The sequence below is a fragment of the Cebus imitator genome, unplaced genomic scaffold (assembly GCF_001604975.1).
Source record: "Cebus imitator isolate Cc_AM_T3 unplaced genomic scaffold, Cebus_imitator-1.0 Scaffold846, whole genome shotgun sequence".
NCBI classification, from domain to species: Eukaryota; Metazoa; Chordata; class Mammalia; order Primates; family Cebidae; genus Cebus; species Cebus imitator.
Genome location: NW_016108161.1, coordinates 151,631 through 169,127, shown reverse-complemented (window position 1 = coordinate 169,127; position 17,497 = coordinate 151,631). Strand labels below are relative to the sequence as shown.

At 44.3% G+C, this 17,497-nt stretch overlaps 1 protein-coding gene across 1 annotated transcript; it reads left to right on the top strand.

The window, feature by feature from the left end:
• The first annotated feature begins 5,570 nt into the window (after window positions 1–5,570).
• Window positions 5,571–12,900, top strand: ZNF331 (zinc finger protein 331). The gene is made up of 2 exons (XM_017520510.2): window positions 5,571–6,404; window positions 11,215–12,900. The coding sequence occupies exons 1-2, from the start codon at window positions 6,371–6,373 to the stop codon at window positions 12,468–12,470; spliced, it is 1,290 nt and encodes a 429-aa protein (XP_017375999.1). The 5' UTR covers window positions 5,571–6,370; the 3' UTR covers window positions 12,471–12,900.
• Window positions 12,901–17,497: the final 4,597 nt, after the last annotated feature.

Here is a 17,497-nt window from a genome sequence, read left to right as displayed (position 1 = left end):
TCAGCCTCCTGAGTAGCTGGGATTACAGGCATGCGCCACCATGCCCAGCTGATTTTTTGTATTTTTAGTAGAGACGGGGTTTCACCATGTTGACCAGGATGGTCTCGATCTCTTGACTTTGTAATCCACCCGCATCAGCCTCCCAAAGTGCTGGGATTACAGGTGTGAGCCACCGCGCCCGGCCTCTGATCACATTTATTAAGCACATTTTCTGTACTAAACTGTCTTCTGTCTTTGTTTTTTTTTTTTTTTTTTTGAAGCGGAATCTCACTCTGTTGCCCATACTGGCATGCAGTGGTGTGGTGTCAGCTCACTGCAACCTCTGCCTCCTGGGTTCAAGCAATTCTCCTGCCTCAGACTCCCAGTAGCTGAGATTACAGACATGTACCACCACATCCAGCTAATTTTCATATTTTTAGTAGAGGCGGGGTTTCACCACGTTGCCCCAGCTGGTCTCAAACTCCTTCCCTCAGGTAATTCACCTGCCTCAGCCTCCCAAAGTGCTGGGATTATAAGCATGAGCCACTGCATCTAGCCTGTCTTCTATTTTGCACACTCTTCTTTATTCTTGTGTTAGTTGATTCAGTCTGTTATAACAAAATACCATAGACTCTGTGGCTAAAAGGGCAAACTTTTTTTTTTAATTTTTTTTTTTTTTAAGAGACAGGGTCTGACTGCATTGCCCAGGCTGGTCATGATCTCATGAGCTCAAGCTATGCTCCCACCCTCAGTGCTGTGATTACAGGCATGAGCCACTGTGCCTGGCCCACCTCCTCTTCTAATTTTAAGGACTGTGCTCATTATGTGTTGTGCCTTCCGGTATAACTTTAAGATAATCTTCCCGGCTGGGCGCAGTGGCTCACGCCTGTAATCACAGCACTTTGGGAGGCTGAGGCAGGTGGATCACCTGAGGTCAGGAGTTTGAGACCAGCCTGACCAACATGGAGAAACTTTGTCTCTATTATAAAAATAAAATAAAAAGTAAAAAAATAAAGATAATCTTCTCTATCTTAAGAGTCAGCTGATTAGCAGTTTTAAGTCCATCTGCAACCTTAATTTTCCTTTGCCATGCAAGGTAACACATTTGAAAGTACTGGAATTACCAAAGAGGCATATTTGAGAGGTGGGCAAAATGACAAGATTCCACCTCTACAAAAATATGGAAGTTAGCCAGGCATGTGCACCTGTGGTCCCAGTTACTAGGGAGGCTGAGGTGGGAGGATCACTTGAACCGAGGAGATTGAAGCTGCTGTAACCTGTGTTCACGCCACTGTACTCCAGCGGCGACAGAGTGAGACCCTGTCTCAAAATATATGTACACACAGCACACGCATACACACATTTGAGAGGCAGGCCTATCCGTGCAGAGTTTCCTTAACGACTACAGTGTGCCTTCTCCCCCATAATTATGTTTGCGTTTGCTTTTTTTTTTTTTTTTTGAGACTATCTCGTTAAATTTCTTATAATGGACTTAATGCAGGCTTGCTTGGGGGAAAAAAAATTAGTCCCTGAAGAGCTCTTAGAGAAAAGTCTCTAAATTACCCATAATTACAATCCAGAGGTAATTACTGTTTCTAGTCCTCGTTTTTGTAATTAACGTTTCTAGTCCTCCTTTTTGCCTTTAAGCATGTATGTATTTTCTTTCTGGAGCATGGAATCTTGCTAATTAATCATGTAAATACACCAGAGACTCTTTAAATCTAGTTTTGAATCTAATCTATGGCAGCAAATTATCAAGAAAGACAGCCTTTAAAATTAGAGATTCTAAGGTGGAAGGATTGCTTGAGGCCAGGAGTTTGAGACCAGCCTGAGCAATATAGTGAGACCCTATCTCTCCAAAAAATTAAAAAATTAGCCAGGCGTGATGGTGTGTGCCTGTGGTCCCAGCTACTTAGGAAGCTGAGGTGGGAGGATTCCTTACAGTCCAGACGGTTAAAGCTACAGTGAGTTAAGGCTGCTTACTGCCATCCAGCCTGGGTGAAAGAGTGAGACCTTCTCAAAAAAAAATAAAAACATCAGTGATGGGCAGCTATAAAATAAATAAATAAATAAATAAATAAATAATAAAAAACTAAAGGTTCAGAATTTTCATGTTTCTTTTCCAGAACATGACAGTAATCACTGGTAAAAGCTAATTAATCATTGGGTGTCTTACAAATATGGGCTTTCCAGATAGCATTAGCAAGGTTACAGATACAGGTAACAAATTCGGACTGTGTAAGTAACATTCGTGAGATAAACGAATAAGATGACTATAGTTAAAAATATTCACATGTATCTTTCATTTCACATAGAACACAAGATTCACACCAGGCGTGGTGGCTCATGCCTGCAATCCCAGCACTTTGGGATGCCAAGGCAGGCAGATCTTGAGATCAGGAGATCGAGACCATCTTGGCCAACATGGTGAAACTCCATCTCTACTAAAAATACAAAAGTTAGCTGGGTGTGGTGGTATGCACCTATAGTCTCAGCTGCTCAGGAAGCTGAGGCAGGAGAATGACTTGAACTTGGGAGGCAGAGGCTGCAGTGAGCCAAGATTGCACCACTGCACTCCAGCCTGGGCAACAGAGCAAAACTGTCTCAAAAAAAAAAAAAAAGATTCACCCTCTTGCTAATGTTTTCAAGTTGGATTTCTCAGGATAGGTTCTGTAAGGTGGGTTTTTTTTCACTGTTCCTTTATTTTTTCTTTTTTTTTAACCACCCCTAGAAGGAGTCTTGCTGTGTTGCCTAGGCTGGAGTACAAGTGCTCAATCTCAGCTCACTGCAACCTCTGCCTCCTGGGTTCAAGTAATTCTCCTGCCTCAGCCTCCCAAGTAGCTGGGATTACAGGCATGTACCACCACACCTGGCTAATTTTTTTGTATTTTTAGTAGAGATGGGGTTTCCCCTATTGGCCAGGCTGGTCTCGAACTCCTGACCGTATGATCTGCCCTCTTTGTGCCTATAATCCCAAAGTGCTGGAATTATAGGCATGAGCCACCACACCCGGCCCTATTTTTTTTTTTTTTTTTAACATTCTTAGGCATGCATTTGTAGACTACTATAGCTATTTCCTTGTCATAAATTCCAGAATGTAGAATTTTGAGTCAAAATTAGACATTTGTTCAGTGCCTACAATATGCCAGATGCTGGGGCTATTAGTACTTGGAATGAGAGTCTGATTCAGTGGACTCAGCTGCTGCCTGTACAGTGTCAATAATGCACCAATGGAAACTAAACAGAAGAAGTGCAAGGCAGCCTGTGGTCAAGGCCTGTGGATAATTCCAGGTCACACACTCAGAAAGGAGCCAGGAATGGGACATCATCCTGAGGACAGCCACTGATGTCAGGTTCATGACCAGATAATTCTGAATATACTGACTCTTTGTTGGGATAAATGGATGCCCTCATCAGAAACAAAGGCATTCCTAGTAGATATAATATAGATTACCTTTCAGAAGCAGAGGGCAAAGGCCAGACTTCTTTTTGGACAAGACCGCATACTTTATTACATCCCACCTGTCAGTCCCTGATAGGGGGCTGGCCAGAAACGAAATCCTTCTGTTTAATTGTCTGGGCCTGCCTTTGAGACAAAAAAAAAAAAAAAAAAAAAAAAAGACTGATGGATGCATAGATAAATGAATAGACATGTGATAAAGCCAGTATGGCAAAATGTCAATTGTAGAATCAGTTGGTGGGTATATGATGATTCACAGTAAAATTATTCTAACTTTCCTCTATGTTAGAAAATTTTTACAATAAAATGTTAGGGGCAAAAAGCAAAAAAAAAGACAACAGAATCTCTGGGAAGCGTAACATTTTTTAAATCTTAGAAGTGATCTCAGCCGGATGCGGTGGCTCACACCTGTAATCCCAGCACTTTGGAAGGCTGAGGCGGGTGGATCACGAGGTCAGGGGTTCGAGACCAGCCTGACCAACATGGTGAAACCCTGTCTCTACTTAAAAATACAAAAATTAGCCAGGCGTGGTGGCACACAACTGTAATCCCAGCTACTTGGGAGACTGAGGCATGAGAATTGCTTGAACCCAGGAGGCAGAGGTTGTGGTGAGCTGAGAGCGTGCCATTGCACTCCAGCCTGGGTGACAGAGCAAGACTCTGTCTCAAAAAAAAAAAAAAAAAGAAGTGATCTCATCCTTTACTAATATTTCTCAAAGGGTGATCTTTGCCGCATCAACATATAAAACATCCAAGAACTTAAGACTCACTGAAGTTTAAAAATTGCTCTAGCTGCCTGCCTACCCTGGAGAATTCCATTCCACTTCCAGAGTTCCAACGGCCACCACTTCACTGCCCATCCAAATGTTAATCTCCCTTTAGCTCCATTCCCCTTGGGTTGGGAATTTCCATTGGCCTGTCTTACAGGTATCTTAAACTCACCAGATTCCACAGGGGACTCGGATTTTTCTACCCCTACTTCCCAATCTCACTTTCTTCCTCCAGCATTCTCTATTTCAGTAAAAGACATCCTTCTACCCAGTTGACCAAGCCAGAGACCTGAGGTGGCAGGTTGGGAGTTACCCTAGACTCCTCTCTTTTCACCTCCATTTATTTCAGGTCACAATGGTCCATTGATGTGGCTTCCAGAACATCTGTTACATCTCTTTGCTCCTTGGGCTGTCACTGCCATAGTCCAGTTGTCATAATGCTTTACCTTCTGAGCCTTTACCATGGGAGAAAGCTTAAAATATTACAGGCAGCAAAAAGGGTTAAGAGATGAGGCATTATGACAACTAGACAGAGATTAAGTACATTCCAGGTTATACAACTGGGAGGAGCTGAAGTTGGGATTTGAACTCAAGCAGTCTGGCTCCGGAGTCTGTTTAAAACACCATTACTTGCCTGGACATGGTTGCTCATGCCTGCAATCCCAATAAAGAGAAGACCAGGGTGGGAGAATCACTTGATCCCAGGAGTTTGAGACCAGCCTAGGCAATGTGGTGGAACCCCTATTTTTTTAAAAAAGAGGAAAACACCTCTACTCAGTATAAACCTACTATATAAACAGGTGTCTTTTTATTATTANTTTCACCGTGTTGACCAGGATGGTCTCGATCTCTTGACCTCGTGATCCACCCGCCTCGGCCTCCCAAAGTGCTGGGATTACAGGCGTGTGCCACCACGCCCGGCCCTGGCGTCAGTCTTAATGTGTGTTGAGATCCCATGAGGCTTCATGGGACTTTTGGAAGTAGATAGGGCTATGATTAGGACCTTTGAACAGAGCTCATGTTCTTGCCGGGGAAACTGGAAGATAAATTTTCTTATTGAATGGACCTGTCAGACTGCAAGATGATTCCAAATAATCTGACATTCTTATCCTCTAAATCAGGAACAGGGGGCCAGGTACAGTGGCTCACACGTGTAATCCCAGCACTTTGGGATGCCCAGGTGGGCAGACTGCTTGTGGTCAAGTGTTCCAGACAAGCCTGGCCAACATGGTAAAACCTCTTCTGTACTAAAAATACCAAAATTAGCAGGGTATGGTGGCATGTGTCTATAATTCCAGCTACTTGGGAGGCTGAGGCAGGAGAATTACTTGAACCCAGGAGATGAACGTTGCAGTGAGCCAAGTCTGGGCAATAGAGCAAGACTTTTTCTCAAAAAAAGAAAAAAGTTGGGGTTGGTAGATGGCAACAAATGTGAAGATCTTCTAGTATGGAAGTAGGAGATGATCACATACCCCAGAATTGGAGAAAGCCTTAGGTATTTTGGTCAATCTAAGTGGATAACTATAATAAACAGTCTGGCTTATCTGTGTGGGAATTTTTTTAATGCCTAAAAGGAAGGCTGCTTAAAATGTAGTTCGGCATGATGAACTTGAGGATTGAAAACATTTAAACATGCAAACTCCATTTTCTGAACTAAAACTTAAAAATCTTGATTTTTCCCCCCTTAAAAAAAAAAAAAAGATGCTGTAGGAACCCACACTTGTTGAGAACCTTTAAGGCAGGCACGGAGCAGACACTGCTTGTAAACTTCCTGGCAGGTTTGACTAATGGAGGATTCTGCACAGTAGAAGTCATTTTCTCTGCAGTGGTACGGCTTTTGAGTGACATGTAGGTATTCTGCTTCCGTCAGTTACGCTGATGTCCTCTCCGCTCCCTGCCTGTGCTACAGGCGTTCAGTCTACTCATGGTGCTCAACCTACCCAGAGGGTGGCCTCTTTTTTTTTTTTTTTCACTAGCAGGATATTTAGCATAAGGGTGGCCTCTTGTCTCCTTCAGCTGGAAGCTGTTTCCTTTCACATCATCACGCATATGTGCGTTTCTGTTTCAGGATTTGGTGACGTTCGCCGATGTAGCCATAGACTTTTCTCAGGAGGAGTGGGCCTGTCTGAATTCTGCTCAGAGGGACCTGTACTGGGATGTGATGCTGGAAAACTACAGTAATGTGGTCTCACTGGGTGAGTTGCACACCCCACATAACTTAGACTGCTTCCTGGAATATCAGCTCTCCACTGTGAATGTCAGGACCATCTTTCCAGAAACTAGTTGAATTTCTTCTTCCTGTTCCCAAGGAGTGTGTTGAGTCTTACTGGTGTGGCCATGAGCATCACACACCTTCCTCTCAAATCCATCGGTTATCTTCCCACCTTTGTCAGGCTCCCCCGTAATCAGCTTTCTTCCTAATGTCCATGGAGTGAGTTGGAATTCTGGGATATTTATTTCATGACCATCTTCAAAGGAACCAGTTTGTCCTATAATATTATGTTTATACCCAAATTACTGTTGGTGGTCTGTGGTACTATAGGGACCTATCTGTAGGGAAAACTTGTGGACGCAGTGCCCTGATTTGTTCCAGTGAGCCAGCCTATGTGCTTGAAATAGAGTAGATTAGACAAACAGAATTTGTGTAAAACCAGAGTGAGCATATTTCATTTCTTTTTTTTTTTTGAGGCAGAGTCTCACTCTGTTGCCCAGGTTGGAGTGCAGTGGGGCGGTCTTGGCTCTCTGCAACCTTCGCCTCCCGGGTTCAAGTGATTCTCCTGTCTCAGCCTCCCGAGTAGCTGGGATTACAGGTGCCCGCCATGTTTTTGTATTTTCAGTAGAGATGGGGTTTCACTGTGTTGGCCAGGCTGGTCTTGAACTACTGACCCTGTGATCCACCCACCTCAGCCTCCCAAAGTGCTGGGATTACAGGCGTGAGCCACCGTGCCCAGCCATATTTCATTTCTTACATGTCATACCTGAAGTAAGGTTGAAAGTTACAGTCCCTGAACTTTGAGTTAAACATTGAATGACAGTATCTTGTAAACATCTCTGGAAACTTATTTTTCTTCTAGTAAAATAACAACGATATTAATAGCTAAGCCATCTATGGTGACACTGCCTGTAATCCCAGCTACTCGGAAGACTGAGGCAGGAGGATCACTTCAGTCCAGGAGTTTAAGGCTGCAGTTCATTATGATCACACCACTGTACTCCAGGCTGGGCAACATATCAAGACCCCATCACTAAATATATATATGTATATTTACGTACACACACACACACACACACACACAAGCAATATATATATAAACACATGTAAGCTATATATACGTATTACTTACTCTGTGCCATATACTGTTCTAAGCACTATGTGTGTGAGTACATACCATTTCGTTCTCACAAGCAGATGAGACAGGCACAATCATTGTCTATTTTGGAGATGAGGATACTGAAGCACAAAGTGGAGTGGTCAGGCAGAGCAGGAGCTAGAATTGAATCTAACAATTTTGGGCCCCAGATTCCATGCTGCCAGCCGTCATATTCCACTTGCCTCCAGGCATAATGCGTACAGAAATTTAAAATAGGACCTTTTCTTGGCCAGGTGCAGTGGCTTGTACCTGTAATCCCAATACTTTGGGAGGCCGAGGTGGGCGGATCACTTGAGTTCAGGAGTTTGAGACCAGCCGGGCCAACATAGTAAACCCTATCTCTACTAAAAATATAAAAAATTAGCTGGGGCCGGGTGTGGTGGCTCATGCCTATAATCCCAGCACTTTGGGAGGCCGAGGCAGGCAGATAACCTGAGATCAGGAGTTCGAGACCAGCCTGATCAACATGGAGAAACCCCATCTCTACAAAAAAAATTTAAAAATTAAAAATTGGCTGGGCATGGTGGTGCACACCTATGATCCCAGCTACTCTGGAGGCTTGCACAGGAGAATTGTTTGGACCCAGGAAGTGAAGGTTGCAGTGAGCTGAGATCATGCCAGTGCACTCCAACCTAGGTGACAGAGCAAGACTCTGTCTCAAAAATAATAAAAATTAAAGCCAGTACAGTGGCTCATGCCTGTAATCCCAGCACTTTGGGAGGCTGAGGTGGGCAGATCGCCTGAAGACCAGCCTGGGCAGCGTGGTCAAATCCCATCTCTACTGAAAAATACAAAAAATTAGGCCAGGCTCAGTGGCTTGCATCTGTTATCCCAGCTACTCAGGAGGCTGAGGCGGGAGAATCACTGGAACCCAGGAGGCAGAGACTGCAGTGAGCTGACATCGTGCCTCTGCACTCCAGCCTAGGTGACAGAGCAAGACACTGTTTCAAAAAAATAAAAATAATTTCTTCTTTTAATTTTTGAGCTTGAAATTCTTCCTTAAGGTCTACATCCTCTGGCATTTTTTTGTCTTTTTTAAAGCAGAGCATATCATTTCTAAGCCAACTGCATCGTCTTATAGAATTAAGGGAATGAGGCCGGGCGCGGTGGCTCACGCCTGTAATCCCAGCACTTTGGGAGGCGGAGGCGGGTGGATCACGAGGTCAAGAGATCGAGACCATCCTGGTCAAATGGTGAAACCCCGTCTCTACTAAAAATACAAAACATTAGCTGGGCATGGTGGCGCGTGTCTGTAATCCCAGCTACTCAGGAGGCTGAGGCAGGAGAATTGCCTGAACCCAGGAGGCGGAGGTTGCGATGAGCCGAGATTGCGCCATTGCACTCCAGCCTGGGGAAAAAGAGCGAAGCGCCGTCTAAAAAAAAAAAAAAAAAAAGAATTAAGGGTATGAGACTTGATAGTTGTGAGGGAAAAGACAAGACCACCATACAAAGGAAAGTGAGAGCCCGTCAGCCATCCTTAGAAAGAGCATCCCCACTGGGCAGGGAGCCAGGGGTACCCTGAAGTGTTGGAGAAGCTCTCTACAAAGGTTTAGGCCCAAAGCCTCTGCACCCCATGTCCCTGTCACCTTGTTTTTCCTGTCTTATTTAACCCCATCTCATGTGTTGCTGGTGCTGCTGGTCTGTGGGCCACACCTTTAGTAGCAGGGGTAGAGGTGACATCATCCTTTGTTATTTATTTATTTATTTTTTTGAGACAGTCTCACTCTGTCACCCAGGCTACAGTGTAATGGCACAATCTCGGCTCAGCAACCTCCGCCTCCTGGGTTCAAGCAATTCTCCTGCCTCAGCCTCCTGAGTAGCTGGGATTATAGGCACGTGCTACCATGCCCAGCTAATTTTTGTATTTTTAGTAGAGACGGGATTTCACCATGTTGGCCAGGTTGGTCTCAAACTCCTGACCTCGTGATCCACCCACCTCAGCCTCCCAAAGTGCTGAAATTACAGGCTTGAGTCACTGCGCCCGGCCATCCTCTGTTCTTTATCATTCCTGAAAGTTGGTTAGCCTCGCTTTAAGTGCCTGTTTGCCTTTTCTTATATGTAAGTGTTGGCAGTATTGCTTCCTGGGTGCTGTTAATGTTCCTCTACCATAAAGCACCTAATACCTGGTTATAGCTCTTTGCTGTTGGCAGTCAGTCATTGACAGTGCTTACAGTTCATTACACTGTGGGTTCAAATGCTGCATGCTTATCACTGCTCCTTCATTTATTAGCTGTCATAATTTAAAGAGAAAGTTTATTCCATCTGCTAAGTGCTTCTGCAGTGGCACTGCTCATATTGGATAAGAAGGATAAAAACTTTGTTCTTTTTCTTTGTCAGTTTTTATGTTGTATTCTTTCTCTCTCTCTTTTTATTTTTTTTGAAACAGGGTCTCACTCTGCCACCAAGGCTGGAGTGCGGTAATGCAGTCTGGGCTTCCTGCAGCCTTGACTTCCTGAGCACAAGCCATCCTCCCACCTCAGCCCCCTGAGTAGCTGAGACTATAGGTGCACACCACCATGCCTGGCTAATTTTTGTATTTTTTTTATAGAGACGGGGTTTCACTGTTTCCCAGGCTGGTTTTGAACTCCTGAGGTCAAGTAATCCACCCACCTCAGTCTCCCAAAGTGCTGGGATTACTGGTGTGAGCCGTTGCACTCAGCCAATTGTCAGTTTTTATAATAAAGGACTGGTTTCCTAGCATGCTCCAAAGCTGGCCATTGAACATTTTGTAGTATCATTATGAACTCGTAGATTTAAATGTTAGATGTTTCTCAGTCCTTTGCTGTTAGCCCCCTTATTGATGCTCAAGTTCCAAAGTTTTCCTTATCGTTTTTTTTTACATTTTTTTTTAGTCTTGTAAATTATATTTTTTGTTGCTTTTGAATGTTGTATCCTTTTACTCAGTTACCTTTTTTTTTGAGACAGAGTCGCATTCTATCACCCAGGCTGGAGTGCAGTGGCACAATTTCAGCTCATGACAAACTCCGCCTCCCAGGTTCAAGCGATTTTCCTGCCTCAGACTCCTGAGTAGCTGGGATTACAGGCACACACCACCATGCCTGGCTAATTTTTGTACTTTTAGTAGACACAAGGTTTTGCCATGTTGGCAGGCTGGTCTCAAACTCCTGACCTCAAGTGATCTGCCTGCCTTGACCTCCCAAAGTGCTGGGATTACAGGTATGAGCCACCACTCCTCGGCCTTTACCCAGTTACTTTTAATAATATTGCCAACATGTGTGTATCAGTTTCAGAATGCTTTACACACAGCTATCCAACTGCACATTGTTTTGCTACACTACTTCTATATATGGTTTTCTTTTGTTTTCCAAGTATATCATCACATCATCTACAAATACGTGTTTTCATCATCAAAATAGGAAATAATAGATATAGGAAATCATGGGACTAACTGTCGGGACCTTTTTCATGTTTCACTTTAGAACAAATGTCTCTGATTACTTCTTATTAAGTATCGTCGTGCCAGAAGTAGAATCTACATTGAATAAGAACCCTGGGTGATTCACATTTATTCTACTGGATAATTTTTTTTTCTATTAGAAGAGTTTTTGGTTTGTGATTAGGTTTATTTGTGTTTGTGTCCCTCCAAAGGAAACAAAATATTCTTTTTTTCCAGATTTGGAGTCAGCCTATGAGACTAAGAATTTACCTACAGAAAAAAGCCTTCATGAAGTACGCGTTTCCAAAAGGAATTCAGATAGAAGAAGTAAATCCCTTGGCCATAACTGGATATATGAAGGTACGCCTGAAAGACCACAGCGCTCGAGAGGCAGGTATGTCAATCGAATGGTCATCAACTGTGTAAAAAGGCCCGCTGCCAGAGAAGGCACCCCTCCCAGATCCCATCAGAGACATCATAAGGAGAATTCCTTTGAATGTAAGGATTGCGGGAAGGCCTTTAGTCGTGGCTATCAACTTAGTCAACATCAGAAAATCCATACTGGTGAGAAACCTTACGAATGTAAAGAATGTAAGAAGGCCTTCCGATGGGGCAATCAGCTTACTCAGCATCAGAAAATCCATACCGGGGAGAAGCCGTATGAATGTAAAGACTGTGGGAAGGCTTTTCGATGGGGCTCAAGCCTCGTTATTCATAAAAGAATCCATACTGGGGAGAAACCCTACGAATGCAAAGACTGTGGCAAGGCCTTCCGGCGTGGCGACGAGCTCACCCAGCACCAGAGGTTCCACACTGGGGAGAAAGACTACGAGTGCAAAGACTGTGGGAAGACTTTTAGCCGAGTATACAAACTCATTCAGCACAAGAGAATTCACAGTGGGGAGAAGCCTTACGAATGTAAAGACTGTGGGAAGGCCTTTATTTGTGGCTCAAGCCTCATTCAGCATAAAAGAATTCACACAGGTGAGAAACCCTATGAATGTCAAGAATGTGGGAAGGCCTTCACTCGAGTAAATTACCTTACTCAGCATCAGAAGATCCATACTGGGGAGAAGCCCCACGAGTGTAAGGAATGCGGGAAGGCCTTTCGCTGGGGTTCCAGCCTTGTGAAGCACGAGAGGATACACACGGGGGAGAAGCCGTACAAATGCACAGAATGTGGGAAGGCTTTCAATTGTGGCTATCATCTCACTCAGCATGAGAGAATCCACACGGGCGAAACCCCGTATAAATGTAAGGAGTGTGGGAAGGCTTTCATTTACGGCTCGAGCCTTGTGAAACACGAGCGAATTCATACCGGGGTGAAGCCCTACGGGTGTACAGAATGTGGGAAGAGCTTTAGTCATGGCCATCAGCTTACACAGCACCTGAAAACACACAGTGGGCCGAAATCCTATGAATGTAAGGAATGTGGGAAGGCATGTCACCAGCTAAACCTCCTCCAAGAACATCAGAGGATCCACAACAGTTGAAGTGCCCTCTGAACACAGCCGCCCGCTGTTATCCGTGGTTTCGCTCTCCACGTTTTTTTTTTACCTGCAGTCAACTGCGGTTCAAACATATTAAATGGAAAATTCCAGAAATAAATTGTAAGGCTCAAATGGTGTGCCCTTCTGAGTAGCGTGATGACATCTCTTGCTGTCCTGCTGCAGCCAGCCAGGGATGCGACTCGCCCCTTGGTCCAGCACATCCGCGCTGTATATGCTGCCACCCTGCTAGTAACCTAGTAGCTGCCTTGGTGATCAGATCGACTATCATGGCATCACAGTGCTTGTGCTCAAGTAATCTTTACTTCACTTAACAGTGGCCCCAAAGCGCAAGAGTAGTGATGCTGGTAATTTGGATATGCCAAAGAGAAGCCACAAAGTGCTTCCTTTTAAGTGAAAAGGTGAAAGTTCTCAATAAGGAAAAGGGAAAAAAGTGTATACTGAGGTTGCTAAGAGCTACATGACAATAAGATATTTTGGGAGAGAGAGATACGTTCACATAATTTTATTACAGCATATTGTTACAATTGTTCTATTTTATTAGTTATTGTTGGTAATCTCTTACTGTGCCTAATTTATAAATTAAACTTTAGATATGTTTGTACAGGGAAAAAATGTAGTATATAATATTGTATATATGTACAGGAAAAAAACACAGTCAGTACTATCTATGGTTTCAGGTATCCACTGGGTGTCTTGGAACGTATCCCCCTCAGGTGAGAGGGGGCTTCTGTACAAAGAATGTATGAAGGCCTCTAGACTACATTCATGCCTTCCTCAACATGAGAAAAACTCATGATACTGTTGAACATAGGAAAGCCTTCACTGATCTTTTTGGACACAGAGTCTCATTCTTGCCCAGACTGGAGTGCAGTGGTGCAATCTTGGCTCACTGCAACATCTGCCTCCCAGGTTCAAGCAGTTCTCCTGTTTCAGCCTCTCCAGTAGCTGGGATTACAGGCACCACCATGCCTGGCAAATTTTTTATTTTTGGTACAGACAGGTTTCACCATGTTGCCCAGGCTGGTCTCAAACTCCTGACCTCAGGTGATCCACCTGCCTCGGCTTCCCAAAGTGCTGGGATTACAGGCATGAGCAACCATGCCCAGCCCACTGATCACTCTTCTGCTTACAGAATATCAAGTTATTCTAGAGGCAAATTCGAAGAGTGGAAAAATCACTTTTTCTTAATTCTTAATGATTGTGTTTTTGGTGTAAACGTTTTTATTGTGTAGGTTAGTTTAATGAATACATAAAGACTACCCATACCATCCTGTGTTTATTCCGTGGCATCTGTGGAATAACCCTGCTAATGTAACACGTGAGAAAGCCTTTAGTCATGGCACCCGCTCTACCAGTTGTCCCCGCCATCCCCCACCCTATTCCCTGTGAGACATGGGCTAAAGGCTCACTACCCCTGTGCAATGTTTGCCACGTGGACACCGTGTGCATTATTTGTACATAAGGATAATCACATCTACCCGAGACTGCTGTTGTGGAAACTGGAAATTAAATGTTTGGTACATGTAAAGTCTTTGAAAGTGTAACTGGAATATTGTGTAAGTTCAATAAATAACTATTGTTGTTTTTATGACCATTACTACCATTAGTGTTGCCATTAGTGAATTTTTGTAAGAAAACGCCCTGTGGCTGCAGTGAGTCTGGAAAAGACTGTTGATCTTCTAGAAGAAACCATTAAGAGATTATTGTCACAACCGTGAGTTACGCAATGATTTCTTAGTAGGCAAAACACAGCAGACATAAAAAGTTGTTAGACTTCATCAGCAAAAGTACAAAATTCTGTTCATCAATGATGTGGTTAAGATAGAAAAAAGACAAGAAACAGGACTGGAAGAAGATGTTTGCTCTACTACACCTGACAAAAGAACTCACGTGGAAAATATAAAGAATCCCTCATGTTTAAAAAACAAATCAATTTAAAGGGGAGAAAACTTAATCACATCACAAGAGAAGATCTGCAAATGGCCAATCAACAAGTGAAAATGTATTCAATGTCATTGCTCTTCCAGGAAATGTAGAGTACAACCACAACATGCTGACCCTCTAGGCAGAGACCAGAATGATTCAATTAAAGTCACAGTAACAAAGTAAATTTCAGATGTCTCACCACAGGGAAAAAGGAGAAGGAAGCAAGGTGATGGACGCGTTAATCAGCCTGATTTAATCATTCCGCATTGTGTACATGCATTGGAACATGACGTTCTACTCAATCAGTGTAATCCAATTATTTGTCAATCAAAAATATTAATAAATAAAATCAAAGATTCGCAGGTCTCTTTGTTGGGTAGTCAGACACAACCTTTTCAAGAAGGAACAGCGCCAGCAGACCGGACCTCTACCAAATCCTGGCGGTGCCCCACAGTAGGGACAGGGCGGAAGGGAGGCAAGTGGACTGGTCCTAAGGAAGGGGTCAGCGCCCAGAGGAGAGTTGTTACAGGAAAGGGGTGTGGGTCCAGACCCCAAGAGAGGGTTCTTGGATCTCACACAGGAAAGATTTTAGGACGAGTCCTCTGTGCAAAGCGAAAGCAAGTTTATTAAGGAAGTAAAATGTCTCACAAATCACTAAAGGAAAAAATTTAAAAATACATTAAAAAAAAAAAAGTGGTGGGTCCGGGTGTGGCGGCTCATACCGGTAATCCCAGCACTTTGGGAGGTCGAGGCAGGCGGTCACCTGAGGTCAGTTCAAGAGCAGCCTGGCCAACATGGTGAAACCCCATCTCTACTATAAAAACAAAATTAGCCAGGCATGGTGGCACATACTTGTAATCCCAGCTACTCCGGAGGCGGAGGCAGGAGAATCACTTGAACCCAGGAGGTGGAGGTTGCAGTGAGCAGAGATGGCGCTGCTGCACTCCAGCCTGAGCGACAGAGGGAGACTCCGTCTCAAAAACAGAAAAAGTGGTGAAAGGGCAGCTGCTCCCTAGACAGAATAGGATGCTCCCGAAAGTACAAGGAGGAATGCCTCTACCCGCATATGTATGGGGAGATGTGCTGTGCCACAGGGGTTTATGATAAAGGGTTACTTTTCTTAATTACTGTTTTTGCAAGAATTGATACTATCTTTAAAGCAAAATTAGGAATGCCTTTGCTCTCCAGGTATCAGGATATGTGGACACTCCCAAGTCTGGGTCTGCTTAGTAACCATTATTAACTTGTTCCCGAAACCGTAAACATGAGAGGTTAGTAATGCCTGAATTTCTCAGAATGCAGCCCAGCAAGTCTCAGCCTCATTTTCCTAGCCTGCACTCAAAATGGAGTTGCTTTGGTTCCAGCACCTCTGACAGAGTTCTGGGAGAGTTGAGGACACAGACTCTGGGGAGAGACCTGGGAGTTGTCTTAAGATGGTTCTGGCCTGAGGATAGGATTATCTCAGAGAAAGGACCAGAGTCCACAGTAGGAATTGGAGGATATAGTTGGGAAAGGACTCTAGACCGCATGGGAGTGAGTTTGAGGGGGCAGATGAGTGGCTCATGGGCATGGGAGGTCCTGGCTCATGGGAAAGGATAGCTGGAATTCAGGGGTGAATTCTGGGAGAGAAGGGATAGAGTTCAGGAGAGAGGTCTTAAGGCTGGAAGAGGACTGGAGTGCTCATGAGAGCAGCCGTGGAGACCCAGGGCAGACGCTACAGCCTGAGGGAGAACCTTAGGCGCAGGGGAGAGTGGTGCAATGGCACAGTCTCAGCTCGCTGCAACCTTGGCTGGGCATGGTGGCAGGCACCTGTAATCTCAGCTACTCGGGAGGCCGAGGCAGGAGTATTGCTGGAACCTGGGAGGTGAAGGTTGCAGTGAGCTGCGATCATGCTACCGCACTGCCATTCAGGGCAGTAACAGTGAGACTCCATGTCAAAAAAAAAAAAAAAAAAAGAAAAAGAATTCATGAGAAATTATTTACTGCAGAGCAGACATGGTGTAGAGAGGCAGTAATTACACAAAGTTATAGAAGCGGAAGAGCAACGGGGAAGGTTCTGATGTCTTTTAGGCACCTGTGGCTGCGTGAAACTCATCACCAAAACAAACCCCATCTGAACCCATGCACACAGCAAGACCAACAGAATAACGCTGAGCACATTTCACTTGCTCTGTCTTTGGACAAATGTATGGGGCATCCTCACCTGAGCTTCCACTAAACCTGGAGTTATTTATTTCACAAGTTTTCACAACACCAAGGTTCAGCAAACTCTGTTAAAGGCCAGTTAGTATTTTACTAGACACATATTTTGCAGGGCACATCTGTTCTCTGTCACGTACTCCTCTTAATTTTTACAAGCTTTAACAAATGTGAAAACTGGCAGGGCTTGGTGACTCACACTTTTAATCCCAGCATTTTGGGAGGCCAAGGCAGGAGAATCTCTTGACCTCAAGAGACTATCCTGGGCAGCATCAAGAGACCTCGTCTCTACAAAATAAATAAATAAATAAAAAGCTCAGAAGGGCATGGTGGCACTCACCTGTAGTCCCAGCTACTCAAAAGGCTGAGGTAGGAGCATCCCTTGAGCCTCAGAGGTCAAGGCTGCAGTGAGCCATGACTGCAGAACTGCATTCCAGCCTGGGTGTTAGAACAAGACCCTGCCTCAAAAAAAAAAGAAAAGAAAAATGCGAAAACCACTCTTATCCCCTAGAATGTACAAAAAGAGGTCCTGGAACAGTGGTGCACAACTGTACTCCCAGCACTTTAGAAGGCAAGACAGTAGAATCACTAGAGGACAGGAGTTTGAGACCAGCCTGGTCAACATAGCAAGACTCTGGGCTGGGCGCAGTGGCTCACGCCTGTAATCCCAGCACTTTGGGAGGCCTAGGCAGGTGGATCACCTGAGGTCAGGAGTTTGAGACCAGCCTGACCAACATGGCAAAACCCCGTCTCTACTAAAAATACAAAAATTAGTCCGTCGTGGTGGTCGGTGCCTGTAATCCCAGCTACTCGGGAGGCTGAGGCAGGAGAATATTTTGAACCTGAGAGGCGGAGGTTGCAGTGAGTCAAGATAAAAAGAAAAA